Raw genomic sequence first — 21,038 nt, forward strand, 5'->3', positions numbered from 1 at the left:
GTTGTTGAAGCATTTTTCTGCACCAAAAAATAGTTTGGGGATGATTTGTTTGTTTCTTATTTGATTCACGTCCATCTGATTGGGTGATGTATCCTTATGTGCTGCATTTACAGCTCTGTGATGTTTTTTTGTGTACAGAGTGAAATTGCTCAGAGTGACACATCCAATAAAATACAGCAGCGGTGTGAGACAGCATGTGGGAGTTTTTCCCTTCAGTTAAGTTGTCCTAAACTTAAAAAAACGAACCACGTTTTAATGCCCGAAGACAAGCTGACTTTTAAGAATTTGGGGGTTGGGGTTATGGTGACATATTCAGGAATTTGTAATATGTACTTTTCATTATCTAAGATTTCCTAAGGATGGGAAAGTGATATAAAAGTTAAACAAAAGTCAAAATTCACATGAACATATGAACATTGCTAAAAGAAAGTCATGCTCCAACCCTGAGAAATGCCATGGTCTTATTCTGTGTACTGTTACTGCTTTTGCTGTGACTCAACGAGTGCATTTGATTCGGCCTTGTGTCTGGGGGAGGTGTTCTGCATGGTTGCGTATGGGCAGCAGGGAGTGCTAAAGGCAAAAAAAACCACTTTTTCTCTTCAAGAAAATGTGAAGATCCCCACGGAAATTCTATACAGGACTGAGAGGGTCAGATGAAGTTTGCTCGCCCACCAAGTTCAGGGTGTGTGTGTTTGATAAAGTTCTCATAGCAGAGATCTGAGACTTTCCCCAGTCTCAGCAGTCCAAAACACTCATCCAAATCTTGCTGACAGGGGACGGCAAGCAGATAGAGTTAATATGAGAAAGCTAATGCATATGAATAAGGTAAATGAAAGCTGATGAATGTTATCCCTTATCTCCATAAAGATTAGACTATTCCCTTGAACCTCTGTCAAGGACACACACAATAAAGAACAAATTTGAAGAGTTAGCTTGTCTAGCAATTTGATGGACGTCGATAAGGTTACATCACAGTTATAGATACAACGTTTGGACGGGGACACCGGGTATGATCCGAACTAAAGCGCCGAGGAGGCTTCTGTTCATTTTTTTAACAGTTTGTCCACCCTCATGGTCATTGCTGAAAGAAATCTATGTGGATTTCTAAAGACCTTATAACAATATCCTGGAGCTATTTAAACATTAGAGTTATTAAAATGAATATGTCTATTAGGGTCTTTTCTTCCCTTGAGTCTCCTGCTATCTGACGAGTATATATACTCTCATTCTCCTCTTTATTTTCTTGGTGTCAGATCAATCATGCACCATCCCAACTCAAGGTGAAACCCATCAAAGTGTCATTCCCCCATTATCAGTGATTCACAAGAAACTCCAACACACAGACGGGCAGGCAGACAAACAGAAAGACAACATCAACAAGCGAGTTAGGGGGAAAACAAACAGCCGTGAGGCCTGGAGAGATTAATCTGCTTTACTGCAGTTCCTCAAGAGGAAAACTGGGGAACTTCTCTGAGAACACAACTCGCTGCCATAAAGCCAGCCCATAAACATCATGCAGAAAAGATTAGGTCGCTTCAATCACTGAGATAAGATAAGTTGGGGAAACTTTGCCCAGAAGTTACTGGATTGACAAACCTCATGAGGTTGCTTTCCTTTTGTAAATCAGATTTTAGCTGAGCGACAGAGTTCACCATGCTGTGGACCGCGAGTCTCTGCGTCCTCTGGGCCTCATCGGTCCTCGGAGTGCCGGTAAACAACGAGAGACAGAAGGTGCTGCTGATCTCATTCGATGGTTTCCGGTGGGATTACGACCGCGACGTGGACACGCCGAACCTCGACCAAATGGCCGAGGACGGCGTCAAAGCCCAGTATGTCACCCCTCCGTACCTCACCATCACCAGTCCGACACACTTCACCCTCTTGACAGGTAAAGAGTTTCGTTTTTACTGCAGCGCATCTACTTGGCAGGGGATCTGCATATCATGACAGAGTAGTAACCGCTCTGAGTTTACTTTGCAAGTATTGAAAAAGCCACAGGAAAAAGGAATTAGTTGTAATTGAATGTCCCAGGGTCCAACGGCTTTTATAGCTGAGTAAGATGATTATGCTTGGATGACTGAGGGAAGAATTCTCTGCTATTTTTTTTTTTTTTTTATTTTGACTCTCGAATCATCAGCGCCTGCTAAAAGAAATTTAACTTCCTTGAAATTAAATTCCTCTAATCTCCGAAGTTGGTCGTAAGACCTTGTCCAAAAGCGTCATGCCACTCAGCCCGTTAAGTTGATAGAATTTTTAATGTGAATGTGTCACGCTATGAATAATGAGAGCAAGCCGACTGACAGCGATTCTCTTCTGCAGGCCGCTACATCGAGAATCACGGGGTAATCCACAACATGTTTTTCAACACAACCACCGGAGAGAAGAAGTCTTACTATCAGAGTCAGTTTGTGAATCAGTGGTGGGACAATGGCACTCTGCCTATCTGGATCACAGCACAGAGACAGGTCTGCGCAGCACAATTTCCATCTCATCACTGTGAGAGACTGTTTTGCTGTTTACAGAAATAGAAACCATTTCTCTTGACAAAACACCTCTGAAGGCTCGCTGAATGATTTCAGGAAGATCACCGCAGTTAGACTGCAAATAATTCTGCAGGCGTAGATGTTAACGGCATGCAAATGACAGCTGCTCTAAGTTTGCTTCAAAGGTTAAGCTGTAGGTTTAAGAAAATTAATCAAAATCCGGCTATTACTGATGTGCTTTCCTAGCATGTTGACCCACAGTACGAACAGATGTAGCTTTCACATACTTGTCAGCGTGTCAAGTGCATATGTCATGTTTATGTTAATGCGGCCTTGTTTTTTTCTAACCTTCCAGGGCCTAAAAGCTGGCTCTCTTCACTTTCCTGGCACAGCTTCCAGTTACCAGGGACAGGTTGCTATGCTGCAGGAAGTGGAGCCGCAGCTTTACAACTACAAGAACGAGACCGCTTGGCAAGAAAACACAGATAAAGTGATGAGCTGGTTCAGAGACCAGGACATGGACTTTGTTTCCTTCTACTTTGGCGAGCCTGACGGTACAGGCCACAGATACGGTCCGGACTCGAATGAACGTAGAGAGATGGTGAAACAAGTGGACCGAACAGTGGGCTATATTCGGCAATCAGCTGAGCGACACGGGCTGACTCACCGCCTTAACATCATCATCACGGCAGACCACGGCATGACCACCGTGTATCGTAATGGTCTGGTGGAGGAAATCACCCTGTCAAAGATCCCAGGCTTTTCATTTGGGGACCTGTCCTTCCACTTGGTGGACTACGGACCTTCCGGGATGCTGTTGCCCAAGCCAGGGAGGCTGGAGGCGGTGTACAATGCCTTGAAAGGGGCTCATCCACATCTCCACGTGTACAAGAAGGAGGACGTGCCAGAGCACCTTCGCTTTACTAAAAACAATCGCATCCTCCCCATTGTTTTATGGGCCGACCCTGGATATGTAATCAACGGGGTACGTTGACGGATGCTCAATTGTGTTTTTCACACTCTCACCTGACAAGCTGTCAGACAAGATCATCAGCAGCAATCATACGTGCCAAATCTAACATTTACTCATGCCAGGGCATCACATAGTGCCATTTTTGTCAGCAGCTGCTGTGTGGTACAACTGTACGCAGCAATATTTCCCTCAGAGAGATAACAAGCTCGAAAGTCCACAAGTTGGAGAAGTGGAGGGTAAAGTTATAGGTTTATCAGCCAGGAGATGATAGTTTTGATTGTGTTTAGACCTTAGTCTTTTGCACTTTGATGGTTAGCTTCAGAGACTCTGAACATCCCCCGAGTCAAAGGTATGAGGATCAGGGTCGAGGTTAAAATGAGCAGTTTGGTTAACATTAACCCTTTGTACAGAATTACTGCCTGTTTGGGTCACCAAACAGAAAAAAATGCAATGCCAAAATATATGAGAAATAATTTGTTTAACATGGGGCTAAAAGAAAACTGAACCCTAACCCTAGATTGGTCGCTGGTGACCTCGGGGATGTCAAGACGTTAAAACCACTTGCTCAGAGTCAAGAAATCATCAAGGTTGACGTTACAGCATGCTGCTTTACAACAGTAACCATGCATATTAATAATAGCAAACACAACCAAACTAGAACTAATAAACTCCTACTTATTTATCTAAGCCGGTGCATGAAAAGCAACGGCCTTTACAAAGCTGCAACAATATGGTCATTTCATAGGATTCCAGTGACTCGAGAAAGTTTACAACCACAAAAAGTGTGGTAGCAATTCTAGCTAGTTTTATAGTTTTACAGCAGCCTGTAGGTTTAAATTATGAAATGTAATTATGAACGTGTGTTTCAGCTATTTTACAGAGTAACATGAAAGTAACCTAACGAGTAGGATAATGAATTACTGTCTCCTTGGAGGACTTAAGTAACGTCCTTACTTTTAAGAAAAATGTATATATGTAATAATTACTTTTGAGTAATGACCCATACAGCGGTCACAACAAAAAGGGGGAAGTTTCTCCAACAGCACAAAATTGATTTGCACAAAATGTCTTTGCTATAACTGCTACGCTATCAAAGCAAAGCTAACGAGACGCAATTAAAATCGATAAATGATATCGACAACGGAATCTGAATCGATGAAGTCTTATCAGTTCCTCTCTCTTTCATTCACCCTCAACATAGAGAGCTGACATTTGTTCTCATGCAACATAATAAACTGCAAAGTGCAGCTTTGGCAAACATTCGCACTTCTTGTTGTAACTTATTAACAACCAGGCAATTTATGTGATTATGACCTACGTAGGTGGTCATAAGGATTCTAAATGACAAGCACTTCTATAGCGATAAAGAGCCAGATTAATTATCTGTACATGCCATCTGGGCTTTTTTCTACAAATTTCCTCATTTCTTGACTACAGAAATAATTAAATTACTTAAATTCTGCTCATTGAAAATACTTAAACTGGGCTCTTTTCAGCCAGACGCAAGGAGTTAAATTCTAATCTTAGTACATTACAATTTTAATCAAGTGCATTTGCACGTCCTCAGGATAATCCAGGCCTTGCTGATGACATGCAGTACGCTCTCAAATGCTTCATGAAGCTATTCATGCCTCAAAATTCAAAATTAGCATTTTCATTTGGCTCTACACTCACTCAGTCACTCTGCTGTGCAGCAACTTTGCAAGCGAATGTATCCATCAGTACTGAGAACCATTAAATCACAACTTAATTTAAAAGAGGAAATTTTAAAATTGTGGAATGTCCTAAAAACCCTGAAAAAGAGGAAAATAGTTTTTTTTTTAATCCAGTGACAAAATGTGTTAAATCCCAGGTCTGTATGTTGGGACTGGAAATTTGGCTCTTCGTTCCCTCCATTTTTTTTATATACTCATTTTAGTTTGATCCAAGAGAAGGAAAAAAATGTCGAGATGGTTACATAACATAAAGACAACTGTGTATTCTGAATTCTGGAAATGTGTTGGAAAACTACTATATATAACATTTAATTATGAAACCATTTTAAATCTTTAAAGTATTTCATGAAAATGAACATTTTCGAGTTGGATTAACATTCTCATTTAGGCATTATCACTGGCTGGCAGCAGTCACAAAGGGTGAAAGGGCTTTTATTGCACAATGTAGACAATCCGCTTTGGCTTGGTCAATACCTCCCTCTGCTGACTGACTGAGAGTAGACCAAGATGTGGACGTCTGTTGAGGTTTTATTTTATTTGACTACCTTTTGAAAGTTAGATTCTAATTGAATCTATCAAACTGGGTCAAGAGAGTTATGTTATCCATCCTGTCCTTGCAGTATTTCCCAGTTCAATTCAACAAGGGAGAGCATGGCTATGACAACCAAGCGATGGACATGAAGCCTTTCTTCAGGGCAGTGGGTCCAGCGTTTCACAAAAACCTAAAGGTGGGGCCCTTTGAGACAGTGAACATCTACCCCTTGATGTGTCACATCCTGGGCATCGAGCCGGAGGTCAATGACGGCCATCTCGACGCCACCAAACACATGCTGGTTACTAGCACTGCTGCTCGAGGTGAGTTTATATCAGACTAATGAGTCTCTCCCCGTGGCACTGAAAGTGTGTCGCTCCAACACCTGCTCCTTCATTATTGGGCCGATCATCCATCATTTCTGACTTTAGTTGTGTCCAAATCAGATGTAGGGTTGCTATAGGTTACAACTACAAATTACATCTGGTGTTCTCGAGGCGAGTTTGGAAACATTGTTTTCCTCCAATGAAGTTTAAAGAGCTCATATATGAAAGTAAAGAAAAGTAGAAAAGTTCACAAAAATAATCTAATCTTCATAAAAACAGCAGAAATGGGCACCTTACTACTGCTTTTGTGCTTTTCAGTCATTTGATATCTTCAGCCCAAGACCCAATGGTTGCTGATGAATACTAAAACATTAATACAGGTAACAAATGTATCCTTTGATTTGGCTCTCAAAACAGAAGGAAAGAATTAACTGGTTAATTTGTTGATTTAATACACATTTGGTGTTTTATTGAGCATCTGACTGGAAAAATGGCAAATGTGGGAGTGAGTCAGAATACACTACATAGTAATAAATGAATATGTCAGCCAGAACAACTCACTGATGACTCATTGATGTGTTAAGTCAAAGTGAATCTCAAACATGTATCATCTTGCTGATGTAACAAGGCGAAGAAATGCTTATATCAAAACCAGATATTATTTAGTTAGTACAACCCACCTCTGATCTAAATAATAATAATAATTTTTCAATTATTCACATGTTGGTGTGTCTACTATCTGGTGTCATCAAACTAAGGTAAGATACTAAATGTTATCGATATGATCACATATTTTTTTCAGTGGTCACAAACACTAAAAGCTGACTGGCTCGCTTACTTTAATGTGTGATGTAATAATGAAGTCATCAGGTCAGGATGCACTATGTGCCATTTCTTTTATTCAATTTTTATTATTGTTATTTCTATTAAAAATTAGGTTAATATTAAAAATAAATAACAATATTACTTGTTTGACATAATAGGATTTTTCCCACCACTTGGGCCGACCCAAAACTTGTCAGACTGTCTATGAAAACTCAGGAATTTTCATTATATCAGTGATTTTATATTTACAATAACAGATTGAGCAGGACGACACTGTTGTTCCCTGACAAACACTTTCTTCAGTCCTTACCACTGCAGGCCCCTCCCCCCTTTAGCCACACCCCTAGACTGGTCACCACACAGATAACTGTTATGCTGGACAGCCATTAATATGCACCGATCTCTTCTTAGACACCTTTGCCTGCTGGCTTTTATGAAATATATAACAGAGCCATATTTAACTCTCACATTTGTACAGCACAAAGTCATCACTGAACTAGCAAGAAAACAAGACACAGTCAGACAAATCAAGCTAGCAAGACATGCAGATATAAACACACAAATACGAAAGTTATAATATGTGGTAAACATAACAGTATACTGTCAATTTAATTCTACCCAAGTACTTCTGTTGCTCAAACTGTCACCAAAACTAAAGTTATAGAACAAATCTAAGGATATTGGCCCACACCGTTTTTCACACCATGTGATGAGGCACATAATCAATAGTGGGTCAACGACCCTCCATAAGAGACAGCTCCCACTAGGGCTTAAATACCTGGGTCTCTTCAGCATATGGTCTTATGACTGAAGAAGAAACTTAAAGAAGTCCAGGCGCTTTCTTTTCCAAGCTCCATGACCGGGTCGTCTTTGAGCTCTGAAAGCAAATAAAAATCGATACAATTAAATAACACTAACATTTTTTATGTCAGTACAGAAATATTAAAGCAAAAGGCTTCATAAAAAATTTAATCTTCAATGTGTGAATTTTTTGTTTTTCTTTCTTCTTTCAGCTATAAGTAGTTCACACAGGAAGTACATGAAAAACGCCTTCACTGGACTGGCTGCGGTAGCTGGATTTCTTGTCATAGTGTGTGCAGCAGCAGTGGTCCAACGACTACTCAAGCAGAAACGCAAGACAAAGAGGTAATGACTTCTTCATTCAAAACTGTTATACATCCAAGAGAAATAAAAATCTATATGGTAAATGGCCTGTATTTGTATAGCGCGTTACTAGTCCCTAAGGACCCCAAAGCGCTTTACATCCAGTCATCCACCCATTGGTGATGGCAAGCTACATTGTAGCCACAGCCACCCTGGGGCGCACTGACAGAGGCGAGGCTGCCGGACACTGGCGCCACCGGGCCCTCTGACCACCACCAGTAAGAAACGGGTGAAGTGTCTTGCCCAAGGACACAACGACCGAGACTGTCCGAGCCAAGTAAAATTTCTTTACTTCTGTGTTTCAGATCAGGAAGTTTGAGAGATCTTCCGGAAAAAGAAGACGCACATCAAACTTCATTTTGAACATCACAATAATGAAGAGAGATTTAAAAGCAGCTCCCTGTGGGTGGACCTTCTGCATGATTCTCTTTCATGGCAAATTGCATTAGAACCCAAAGTGCAGAGTGTAAATTATTATTTTAGCTATTTTCAAATAATACAAAGTGACAAGAGAAGGATCAAGTTTAACTGGAGATGCCCTGGTTTATGCATGAATGAAGAACATTTAGGTCTTTTTCAAATCTGCTGTAATTAAATGGGAATAAACATCCATAAGCAGTGCTGTGTTGGGACACTGGAATATAAACATCTGAGACCATTACCGTAACGTTATATTACTTTTATGTACTAAATAAACATAAAAGCCATAAAGCAAAACGAGGTGTTGGGGTGAGGCTGTGAGCAATTAAATTAAGATAAAAGGTGCTGAGAACAAAGTAGCGATCATCATATTAAGGCCATCGCGTCTCTACTTTCATTTAAAGAAGTGAATACACGTCTACGGTGGCTGCCAAGTGACATATTTTGAGGAACTACATACTCATCAGTTGCCGCCTCTCCTCGGATAAAAATGTCAAGTTAAACACGGGTGCTCAACACTTCCGGTTGCAACTTTCAACATAAATGTAAACCCTCCGGGTTTTTTATATTGTCTATATATATCAAAAGTTCAAATATAGATTTTGACTTTAATTTGTCTTGCACAAAAATGTATGCCAGAGCTGTTTAGTTCTCATTAGCTGAGCCCTCATTTTTTTTCTTTTTAGCATAACATTTAAGACTTGTATGGAACTTATTTAAATACAATACTTTAATCAACATGCTGCCCTTTAAACTTGTATTACGTGAATTGGTTATTTAACTGGTCTACTTGCTTGAGTTTGTTTCTTGTGTAAACCATGTTAAAATAAATCTTGTGCATAAAATTAACGGAATAAACTATTCTATCATGAAATCAATTTTTGTGTGCATTTTATTTTTTTATTAGTCCTTTATTTATCCAGGTAAAAAAAATCTCACTGAGATTAAAAATCTCATTTCCAAGGGAGACCTGGCATGAAATATTATATATTCTGACTGTATAAGTTTTAATTGTTTTTTTCTTGATATTTCTGCATTCATGTTAAGCGCAGTTTGTGTCGTTATATAAGCCTAGATGCTTTAAAGAAAATGACACATGCAGCTTTAATTTTCCTGCGGGATAACAAATTGAAATTAGCCCTCTGGCTGAATTTTGGCGCTCGGGCGTTCTTTTATTTTGAAGGCGGGCCCTTGAGCATCCGGTTTGGTCCCAGCGTAATTCCGCCGTGCGGGCGCCGCGCTGTTCTTTTGATAAAGGATTCTTATGCAAGGGCGAAGGCAGACATGGAGGAACTGAGCGCCGTGGGAGAGCAGGTTTTTGATGCGGAATGCATCTTAAACAAACGAATGAGAAAGGTCAGCGCTGTGAAACCGCGGTGTTAGATTTTATCCACGTATTTTTCTCCTATTTTACAAACGGTCTGTTTCTCTTTTGGGGGTTTTCTTTCAGGGAAAGTTGGAGTTTCTCGTCAAGTGGAGGGGATGGTCATCCAAGTAAGTACAAGTGGTGCTGCTCCGGCCGAAACAATGAAAACAACAACAGCGTGTCGCTTGTTGCTTTTAGCTAAACCCAAACTTTTTTTTTTATTTTTAAAAAATAAATAAAAGCACAAGAATCCAAATTTCAACAGCAGTAAAATGAAACCCCGTTATTTCCACCTGAGGGTTTTACACAATACACATTTGCTTCCTTTTGTTCGATATTTACGTTTTGGAAGTTATCGGATAGCCAAAGAAAATACTTTAGGGCTAATTCAGCTTTTAATACATCAACTTATTCATTTTAGTTATGACGTTTGGCTGATTTTATTCATCGTTTTTAAGTTTTATCTTTTTTTTGTCTTTGACTCGGACTGGGGCATCCTAAATCCACGATGGTTACTTGATATTTGATTTAAATGTATATATAAGTATTTCTCTGTGCTGTTCCACTCGAAGTGTGTGTTATACGTGCATGTTTGTGCCTGTAAATCTCCACTACGCCTTCATTTCTTGTCACTTGCCCTCCCTGTTCACTTCACATTGTTGCTGTAATCCACCATCAATGCACACTGTTGCCTGCCAGCTCCATGGCTTTCTGTTAGAACCACATCCTTTGTGTGTGTGTGTGTGTGTGTGTGTGCGCAAAGGGTGGGGGTTGATTATTTCACTGGTGACTGCAGATCAGAATGGGCCATTCACCAGCTCCTGATAAAGCGAGTGGTCATTAGACATGCGTGTGATCATTGAAAAGGCCTGTTTTCAGTTTGTTTCTGCACTTAGCTCATTTAGTTATTTTCTCCTCAATTTATGCTCACTATCAAATTATTAGTCACTGAATGGGGCCACTGATGCAGCCACACTCGGGAATCAAGCTAACAGACACTCAAACTTCAGATTCAGATATAAGATTGAAAGACAAACAAGAACAACGCCACAATGAGCAAATTCAATAACTCGGCAGTGCAACAGCCAGCCTTTGACATCGTGTGCAGGCACCACCAACAAAGCTCTGCAAAACAAAGTTATTTGTGTTGATGGAAAAAAGAAAAAGAAAATCTTCATTCTGTATTTTTACAACTTCCCACTCATGTTGGTAACCTCCGTGACCCAAAATAATGCGCTTACTTCCTTCCTCAACAAACACAACTGTGCTTGTTGTGGAAACAAAGGAAGTGAAAAAAACTGATTCGGTGTAGTACCTAAAGTCAGCAGTTTGATTGATGCCTCACGTATGGTGTGATGTATAGAATCGATCAGATTTTTAACTTTTACCCTTATGGATTACATATCTGTCATCCACTCAGTCCTTATTACTGTTTAATAAACAGTTTTTGTAGCTGTTTAAATCATTCTCAAACCACGAGTGCAGGGACAGACGGGTCTTCACTCTACATATTAAGATATTATTTACTAATTGGTGTTTTATGACTTTGTGGTTACACGGGTCTGTTTATCTCTATAAAGCCAAGCTGTCACTAGCTGTAGTGTTGTTTTAATCTCCCGAGTATTAGATTTCTGTTCTCGTCCTGTTTTGAGCTCACCTGAGACGTCTTTAAATAAAGTGAGGGACTGCCTGTGCTCAGTTTATGGCTGCTAGAACAACAGAGCCCTGTGTTGCTCAATGAATGGACTCTGTTGAAAAGTCATTTTCTAAATCTGGAAGCACTCCTCAAACTGTGGAGTACCTTTAGTTTTTGATTTGGATTAACACTAAAATGTGTGTTAATGTTTCGCCATGTCTGCTCATTTCAGACACAACAGCTGGGAGCCCCAAGAAAATATCCTCGACCCGAGACTGCTGGCTGCATTCAACAAGAAGTAAGTGTCTACGTTAAGATGTACCGCACTTTAAAGTTTGCCGTGCTACGCGATGCTGTAGTTGTTGCAGTGGTAACTCTGTTGACATTTAAAACACACAATATTAATATGAAATATGCTTAATAATTGTGACTCCTTGTTTCATGTTTGCTGACGTATTACAGAGAGCAGGAAAAGGAGCTTCTGCTGCGTAAAAGAGGGAAGAGGCCCAGAGGACGGCCTCGGAAAATCCTTGTAAGTTTGATTCAAAAGATGATTCGGATTTTTTGCAGGATTTAGTCCCGAACAGAGTATCTAACATTCCCTTCTTATTAAAAACGTAGGAAAACATGCCTGAAGCTCCAAAGTCGAGCAGCTCCTCGTCTGGCTCGTCGTCATCCTCGTCCGATTCCTCGTCTTCGTGCTCCTCTTCCTCGTCGTCCTCGGATGATGACGACGATGACGACGGCGGCCAAGTTAAACAAGTCAGCCCAAGCGTGAGAACGAGAGAGCTGAATCCTGTCCCCCAGAAGAAGGCGCAGATAGTCATGGCGAAACAGGAGCCTCCCAAGAAACGGAGTAGGAAACCTCTGCCCTCCGAAGTGAAGGAGTTCCAGCAGAACAAGGGCCCGCGCAAGACTGCCAAAGATACGGATATTCCAGGAGCAATCAAGAAGCCGGTTCACCCGGCCAGCTTTACCTTCATGGGTTTCCACCGGGGCTCGGCCAGGGATACGGTGGGTGGTCCGAACAGAAGCTCCCTCGCCCAGGTCGGTGCTGTTAAAAACTCCTTGAGCTCCGTGGGATCTGGCAGGCCGTCGGTCCAGCCTTCCTCTCTCCCGCTGAACAAGTCCAGCCAAAGCAGAAATGTCACAGAGAGTAAACTTCCCGTCTCCGGTATGAGCAGCGGGACAAGCCTGGATTTAAAAGCAGCTCCTAGTAAATCAAAAGGCGTAGCAGCGCTGAATCTGAATACATCCAAACACCCCATTCAAGGAACCACTCAGCATACACTAAGCTCCCCTAATGGACAAAAGAAGCCTCCGGCCCCTGTGACGACAGCGCAGCGGATACCCAGTGCTAAAACAGCGGCGTCCTTGCCATCTAACGTCTCCTCCAATCAGGGCCTTCAGCCCCTCAACCTGCAGAACAAACTGGTGCAAAGCAATGATGCTCCTGGAAACGGCACGGCACCAGTGTCAGGCCCCAGAAATGCTGCAAACCCAGCACGGAAACCTGTGACACAAAATCAAGAGTGTAAACCCCCAAAGAGTCCCGCGACCCCCGGAAGACTGCAGGCCAGAAAAACACAGCCCGGCACAGACAAGGTCAGAGAGGTCAATGACATCCAGGCCTCCAGAGTCCAAGGAAGGCTGGAGAGGAGTGGCGTGCATAAATCCCCCACAGAGGCCCAGAGCCAGCAGGACAGGTCGGCCTCCAAAGACGGCAAAAAAGCCAAAATGAACGAGATGAGCACGGGAGAGGAGGAGAGCAGCTCCGACTCGGACCAGGATTCTTCCTACGCCGGACAGGTAGCGGTCCAGAGCCAGGACTGGAAGCCTACGCGAAGCCTGATCGAACACGTGTTCGTAACGGATGTTACAGCTAATCTGGTTACCGTCACGGTCAAGGAGTCGCCGACCAGTGTGGGCTTCTTCAGCATTCGCAACTGTTGATTTGACTGCAAACTGAGTGGATTCAAGTTCTGAGAGAACTGAAGAAACACACCAGGGAGTGAATGAATGAATGAATGAATGAATGAATGAATGAGTGGGTCAATTTGTTCTTTATCTTTTTGTAGTCAACAATAGACTGTGAGGTATTAAAAAAATCATTTATTGATAGTAATTATTTATTTGCTCATGTAAAAAAACAAAAATCAAACCTGATAAAAACCTTTTCCCCCTGTGAGCGGTTCATCAAAATCACATTTAGCTTTGAGCTCAAATAGCAACGCCCCCCCACGGGCAGCTGAATCCGTGCAAAACATTAGCGCTCACACATTTATCCACATTGATCTTGTGTGTGTGTGTTTCTGTTTGAGGTATCCTCTGCTTTGTTATATAACAGCAGATAGAAGGAATGTCTTTATGAAGAAATGATGAAAGGCAGGTGTGAGCAGGAGGTCTAGCTTCTTTTATGGATAGCTCATTTAGGTTTGAATAATCTCTTAATGTTGTGAATCCATGTCGTTCAATAGCTCAGCCAGTTTAAATCTTAGCGTTGAGTCGATAGGGTTTATTTTTGTAACGTTTCTGAAATTAGCTACCTCTCGTTTGTTCATTTCTTTGGGGAAGAAAATCCCTCCAGGGTATATCATCATTGTGTTTATATATATTTTTATATAGGTCTCAATGTATTGGACTTTGATGCTGTTTAATCTTGTGTTAGTACCAGCAACAGCTTCATTTCTGTGTACTAAAAAAAAGAAAACACCACATCTGAACTGACTCCACATGCTGTTGAACTGTGCGCACCATTATCACCTCAAAGAGAAGCTTCATTCCACAATGTAGCCGGTTTATCAGCGCAGTTTTCCAAATGGGCTGAAGCGTGCACAGTCAGATACAGTATCTCCGTTTCCCCTCCGACGCTCAGATAAGACTCGGCCCCGGCTGAGGTTCGCTCTTCTTCCTTTGCACCGCTTCCACGAGATATTCACCAGCAACTTGCGTCTTCTGTGACTGGAAATTTTGGAGGAAAGCGCTCTTGTTGCAAAGATCGCGGGCCGCGCACGTGAGGACCCGAGCCTTTCAGACACACCGGAAAAGGTCAGGCATGGACAGCTTAACGACAGATGACCGCAAAGCACCAGGTTTCATCAAGCGTGTACTGGTGATTCAAAACCGGTGCCTAGTACTGAAAGGGCTTTTTTTTTCTTTTTCGTTTTTTCCTGTTACTTGCAGCTGTGGTCTTCTCATTTCACCCCTCGTGCATGGGTTCAGGAGCTGCAGGCTCGGCCTCCCGGAGGGGGAGAGAAAAAAAAAGGGTCTGTCTGATGTAACGGAAAAGAAACCGCAACAGTGTGTGCTACTTTCTGCTCCCTCGAGAGGAGTTCAGCAACAAAGCACTTCGTCTGAACTCTTGTGTCTAATCCTGCTCTGCAGACTGTGCCTTTCTTTCTTTCAGACTAAACACAAAGGCATTACCCCAAAGATAGCTAGAATTTCAGGTTGTTCAATAAAGGAGTTCTCCTGAGCATCCACTGGAGACTACACAGTTTCTGTTTCCTCGTCTGTATTCTTGTGAAACTGGAAGGGAAAAGAAAAGCCCTGCTGGATGACCTGTTACAAATGTAGAGAGAAAAAAATATTTGGGGCCTAATTGGAACCATACGAGTGGTGTAGGTGCAGTTTACAGAAGTAGACTGCACTCAGCATCACCTTTTGTTGCATGTGTAATAGGTACATTTGTGGGTTTAGGGTCTTCTTCTTCATGTGGCTGCTTCACACTGTATACAATGTAAAGCAATGCACCACAGACTGGGTGTGATATCTGGTGTAATCAGCACCGTATGACAAACTACGGGGTAATGCAAGGTGTTAATATGACTAATTATGTTTTTATATTTACTTGTTTTATTGATAAAGGAACTTTTCATATACATGTTGCTATTTTTTTTAGATTACTAACCGTCTCCATTGAATGTTTTCATTACTATTTATTTCAAATTAAAAGCCTTTTGGGGATAGCACAGTGTCATCAATCTTTGTATTGTACCAATTGTCAGAGTGACTAATAAAAAGGTACAACTCTTCAGTCTGGCTCGGGGTTTTCTTTAATTTATCGGAGAAAATGAGACATATCGTGGCGTTGGCTGCTTTGCTTTATATTTATATAAATTTAAAATCGCAGTTTCAGACAAATCCCAACATTAGAATTAATAATACTGCTATTTTGCTACCATTTTCTTGTCTTCTTGCCATGCAACCAAAGTGAAATCCTCAGGGTAATGTTAGAGGACTTATTAGTAGGGGTGCAACGATACTCGTATCGATATTGAACCGTTTGATACAGTGCTTTCGGTTCGGTACGCATATGTATCGAACAATACAAAATTTTTAATTTATTTTATCAACTTTCCTTCTGTCGATGCTGTCTGTGTTGAGCGCTCAGTGGATCTGCGCTCGACAGTGCAGCCTAGGCGGAGTAGTCGAACGCAGATTCACTGAGCGCAGGGCAAGCTAGCGAGACAGAAGTTAAGCTCTCGTTGCAACATGGCAAATTGAACCTCCCCCACCCTCATTCAGATCTGGCGTTTGGAACTATTTTGGTTTTCATGTGACTTATGACCCTGAAGGTAAGCGCGTCATGGACTAAAGTAAAACAGTATGTTGGATGTGCCACGCAATGCTCAATTACATTGGTGGGAACTAGTGCGTTAGCGCAGTTAGCTCGTTAACGTGTTGGCCGTCCAGCCCCACACGGGGCGATTTAACGTCATTTCAACGAGATTAACGCTGACAGCACTAGTGGGAACACAACGAATATGACTGCACATTTACTCCGACAGCATCCTAGTGCAAAGACGAGTGGAAGCAGACAAAAACAACAAGCACGCATGCTACAAACTTTACCCGAGTCATTTAGACAGCCGTTAGCACATGATTCTCCTTATGGGGACCTGATATGTTTAATATGCTGCTGAGAATATAGCCCAGAAGAAGCGTATAGTATAGCTTTTATTTTGGAAAGAGCCATTTCTCTGTAATAAACTCTCTTTTCCAAAGATGAGTAGTTCCTCATTCAGATATATTTATTTTTTTATTACTTTGTTGTTTCAGCAACATTAAATTTAAAAACTGTACTTTTGAGTTAAAATATATATTTATAATTTTAATAAATGACAAATTAAAAAAAGGCATGAACATTTTTTTTGTATCGAAAAAATATCGAACCGTAACACCAAAGTATCGAACCGAACCGTGAATTTTGTGTATCGTTGCACCCCTACTTATTAGGTGTTGCCCTAAATTAAAAATTCAGTGAAAGAAGCCAGAAAAAAACAATTCTATGCATTTTAAGTTTTCTATCACTTTCTCTTGATGCTGAGGAGACATTCAGAGTTTATAACAATTTAAAAAATGCACATGTGAGTCTGCAAATCTCCACTGCAGGAGCCCAACACAAGTCCCGTGCACAACTATTATAACAACCACTAGATGGTGCTGTTGCATTTGAAGGTGCATGCACCTGAGAGTTCATCAGTGTCTTAATTAGCAATAATTGTAACGTGTTTGTTGGTTTAGACGCTTACACTTGAACACAGTTACCTTAATACATCAAAAATAAAATCTTTATAAAGTTAATCATAAAATCAGAAATGACATTCTCTTTAAAAATCAGGCCCCCGGTGAAAGTATTCTGGCAACACCGACTTTTATTTTGTTCTTATCTATGACTGCACTTCCTAATTTCACGTGCTTGCCAAGAGAAATAAAGCCCGATTTCTGTTTCCACGCCAACTTCATCTGATGACTTGGATAACATACTGTACGTGCTCTTGATAAGCCCGTGTGTTCACTTTACTTTCCGTAATTCAGTTGCAGACGCTCACTTCCATGGGATTGTCCTCAGGTCTGTGTTGGCATCGAGGACGCGTGCTGCTTGGCCGTCCACAAATCTTGCATCTCTAACCCACAAACCTGTGACAGGCAACAGTCGAGCTCTAGACCAAAGACCCATCGGAGAGTCCGTAACCTCTGAACACAACACACAGTTTGTGTATTGTTGCCATGAAAGTTTGATTTAAATATGGGTTAACAGATTTGATGACCTTGTTTTTCCTCACCTCTCCTTAACTGCACTCGGTTGCCTTTTGGTTTGGACCCAGCAACAGCCAAACCAGTCCAGACCCCGCTAGACTCCTTTTATAGTCAGGTTCCTGGGGGAAAGTGCCATGAGTGGTATGAAGGAGAGGGGGAGATTTGGGAGATGTCTGAATGTTATGTTGATTTTAAGCTGTTTTAAATCAGCTTGGCTCCTCTTACAGCAATTATCCTACATAGGATCAGGATATAAGAACAGGATAAGCTATGCTATGAGTTAATTTAGTACATAATGGTTATTTCTTGCAGTGGGAGGAGCTACTACCTTTATGGGCGGGAGTTGCAGCCCCTCTGTGTCAGGTAATGGAAGGGAGCGAGCTACAGTAGCCGTCCTGGCACAGACCCAACTGAAACAGGGCATAGCCCAGTACAGAGATGTTTGTTATTAAATTTAGGTTGGAGATTCTGATTTTATATGTATATACTACGATCCTGGCTAAACTGACACGTACTGTAAACACGCTGCGCTAATTCACTACTATAAAGGAAGGGGAAATAAAAAGAAGCTTAGACTGTTGAATTTTTTTAGAGGCCCCCTTTATTTCTGACTTCAGCCGTCTGTTACAGTGCCTCCTTTGACGTTTCTTTTCAGCCAAGTACCCCCTGAAAGGCAGAACAAAATTGTCTGCAAAGCTCAGTACAATCCAGCGCTGCTGGATGGTTTAACTCCCATTTCAGCTGTTTAAAATCATCTCTAAATTTATTGCAACCCATTTCTTCCCTCATGCAGTGATGCATCAATGACATCATAGTCTTTCTGATAAGATGTACTAAAGAATTAAAGGAGTAACCAGCCTCTGGGATCAGTCTGCTTTGCAGAGAGTCCCTTTTCATTATTTTTTCTTTTAAATCAATGTGAAAAAAAGGTCACTTCTGTTTATTTCAACCATGAGCTTTAAACTGGCTTCTTACATTAACTCCACCAAGCAACTGCACTGAAAGCAACGTGTGCTTTACTAAACTTCAGGAATTACTTGTGACTAACTCTTAAATTTACCTAAACTGAATGTAGTGGGATTAGCACAATCGTATACTTTCATCTAAAACGTGAAAAGTACACTCTCGTTAACACGAACGTAATCAGCCAATCACGTGGCACCATCTGGGTAAGGAACAGGAAACTGAGGATATGATTCACACGGTGTCACCAAACTTACACAATGAACGATTGGATAAATGTTGCCTGGCTGCTTCCTGCGGGACAACATCCCGCCACAAAGCTCAGATCGTCCAAACTGGCTCCTCGACAGGCTCCACAGTCACCAGATCCAGTCCAGTTGAGCACCTTTGGGATGCAGTGGGACGAGAGACTCACGCGCCATCGGGACCAAAATCTCGAGGAACGGCTCCAACACCTTGTTCGGTGTACGCCATGAAGAATTAAGGCCCAACCCAGTATTAACGAGACGTACCAGTGAGCGCACTTTTAATCACAATTAATCGTGACCGACTTTCAACCTTTTTTCCTGTGTAAAAAACGAATGTGGTGGATGAGCGTAACGGTATATTCTCAACTAAAATGTGAAATCTAAGTGTTCAACGGGGTAAGATGTAATTATATCCAATTACAGTAAATGAGTAACTCTGCAGTAAAATATGTTGTGACGTGGTAAAAGAAGCTCACTTTAAAGCACTGCTATTGTTCTGCTGAGGAGACTAAATGAAGAGGAAAGTCTGCAGCACCTTTCAACACACAGACGCCCCTCTCCCTCTTTCACCACCCCTGTATTTACACGCTCTTAAAAACACTGTCACACAGCCTGACTAACTGACAGAAGTTATCATTACACAAAGCGCTCTATTCCATAATTTATAGAGATCCCCGTCCCAGTCATGTGGAATTCTCCCAAAATAAATTCAAGTAAACACTTATGCGACAAAGAGGCACTCACAGTGGCCTGGTATGCATAAACAGTGTGAACAGTGTGACAGTGTAATCCCCACCCCACGCCCCCAACTCAACACGCACGCGTGCGCTCACACAGACACGCACACCAAACAGCCCAGCCCTGCAGTGACTTCAGGCTGGGTTTGGAAGCGAGCCCGAGCCCTCACCTCGCCCCCGGCACCGATGTACCGACTCCGATCCACGACGGCCCTCGCCCACCCCACACCTGACTCCTGGCAAAATAAGCCAGACTCTAATCCGTCTTCCATCACAATAACACACCCACACCCCAAACCCAGTTGTTTTGAAGAGTGTTCAGCAAGTTCATCTCCAGGGATGTTTTGTGTTTTTCTTCCCCAGGACGTCTTATTGTTTTAGCAACACAAGAGGCTGTAAATCAATCAGCTTCTCTTCTTAACCCCAGCCTCTGTTTAAAAGATAGAAATTAGCTTTTTCCATGATGCACTATTGAAAGTTTTTATAAAGTCAATACAAAGAATGCAGGAAAAAAAACTACCGGGCTCCTACGGGTTTTTATTTTACTCACCTTCGCTCACCTTGGTGGCAGAAAAGATTTTACTTCATTTTGAGGGCAATAAAATCGAAATAAATTGATAGAATGAGAAATAAAAAACATCTATATGCAGATGTGACACTTATAAAATCTTATTTCTTAAAGGATGACTCCATACTGGCCTTAAACCAAGAATTTCTGCTTCATCGCTGCATTCAGGCTGGCTAATGTTGGGACGTAAAGGCCATTATTGGGATTGATACTTAATTTTCTGTTTGTATTTGTTTTTAGGCTCCTCTCTTCCTTGAGGATTTCAGCCAAACGTGGTTGGTTGGGTTTAAAATGCCTCGGATGGTTGCTATTCGATTTCAAAGGGGATGTTTAGAAACCCGATCCAACCCTCCAGCGAGCATACCTACACCCAAGTCTCCTTCGCCCCTCATTCTAAATCACTCCACTGGAGCAGTGTAAACAAACTTCAGTTTGCTCTCTGATATTGAGAGGTTAAGACAAGCGGCAATCCTCCACTATGACAACACAGCCTCAGACAGACGATGTCATTTGTCTTACCTCACTCTTCATCCATCACCACGCCGGAGTCGACATGTCTGACAGTCCCACTCTCGCTTTTCTCGTTGGCACATGCCTCCACATCTGTCACATTTTCCTCCCAGCTTACTTTTATTACGCCAGATGAACTCCACCTCCTCGCCTCCGAATTCACGGACACCTGAAGGGCAAGCAGGCGGAGAGGATTCCTATTGATTAGTCGTGGTATCTGATGTCATCCTGGCTCTGTAAACACTTTTAAAACTGAACCTCGGCTACCTGTAAAAATGTGAGAAAGTAATGTCGAGCCATGTTAAAGCATTAAAAAAAAGCAGCAAATCTAAAATTAAATGCATTAATTATTATTTTTTTTTTTAAAAGGGAATTTAAGATAAATCTACTGGGTTAGAAAGTCAGTTGGGAAATCTGGCTTTTAAAATGTTCTGCTTCTTGATGCTTAAATGCTTCGGGAGGTCAAAGGGAAACATTTTTCCAAAGACAACACGTATTGTATGCAGCCCAGCAGACTCCAGCAACGTTAA

General features: G+C 41.7%; 2 protein-coding genes across 2 annotated transcripts; both read left to right on the plus strand.

Annotated features, from left to right (window-relative positions):
• The first annotated feature begins 1,653 nt into the window (after positions 1-1,653).
• LOC146388025 (ectonucleotide pyrophosphatase/phosphodiesterase family member 7-like) lies at positions 1,654-8,936 on the plus strand. Its single transcript, XM_084924754.1, has 6 exons — positions 1,654-1,888; positions 2,320-2,465; positions 2,839-3,468; positions 5,792-6,026; positions 7,868-8,000; positions 8,324-8,936. Exons 1-6 carry the CDS (start codon positions 1,654-1,656, stop codon positions 8,379-8,381), a joined length of 1,437 nt encoding a protein of 478 aa, XP_084780880.1. The 3' UTR covers positions 8,382-8,936.
• A 758-nt stretch (positions 8,937-9,694) lies between these two features.
• Positions 9,695-15,476, plus strand: cbx2 (chromobox homolog 2 (Drosophila Pc class)). The gene is made up of 5 exons (XM_084925114.1): positions 9,695-9,794; positions 9,889-9,932; positions 11,673-11,738; positions 11,903-11,972; positions 12,062-15,476. Exons 1-5 carry the CDS (start codon positions 9,723-9,725, stop codon positions 13,391-13,393), a joined length of 1,584 nt encoding a protein of 527 aa, XP_084781240.1. The 5' UTR covers positions 9,695-9,722; the 3' UTR covers positions 13,394-15,476.
• The last annotated feature ends 5,562 nt before the right edge of the window (positions 15,477-21,038 follow it).

This window comes from Perissodus microlepis, chromosome 4 (assembly GCF_051167445.1).
Source record: "Perissodus microlepis isolate ML-2025 ecotype Zambia chromosome 4, ASM5116744v1, whole genome shotgun sequence".
Classification (NCBI taxonomy): Eukaryota; Metazoa; Chordata; class Actinopteri; order Cichliformes; family Cichlidae; genus Perissodus; species Perissodus microlepis.

Excerpts from the sequence above, each read along its gene's own strand:
- cbx2 (XM_084925114.1), top strand. The coding sequence starts at position 9,723 with ATGGAGGAACTGAGCGCCGTGGGAGAGCAGGTTTTTGATGCGGAATGC. Across the intron at positions 9,795-9,888 it reads TAAACAAACGAATGAGAAAG|GGAAAGTTGGAGTTTCTCGT; the intron begins GTCAGCGCTGTG and ends GTTTTCTTTCAG. Across the intron at positions 11,739-11,902 it reads CTGGCTGCATTCAACAAGAA|AGAGCAGGAAAAGGAGCTTC; the intron begins GTAAGTGTCTAC and ends GACGTATTACAG.
- LOC146388025 (XM_084924754.1), top strand. The coding sequence starts at position 1,654 with ATGCTGTGGACCGCGAGTCTCTGCGTCCTCTGGGCCTCATCGGTCCTC. Across the intron at positions 1,889-2,319 it reads ACACTTCACCCTCTTGACAG|GCCGCTACATCGAGAATCAC; the intron begins GTAAAGAGTTTC and ends TCTCTTCTGCAG. Across the intron at positions 3,469-5,791 it reads CTGGATATGTAATCAACGGG|TATTTCCCAGTTCAATTCAA; the intron begins GTACGTTGACGG and ends CTGTCCTTGCAG.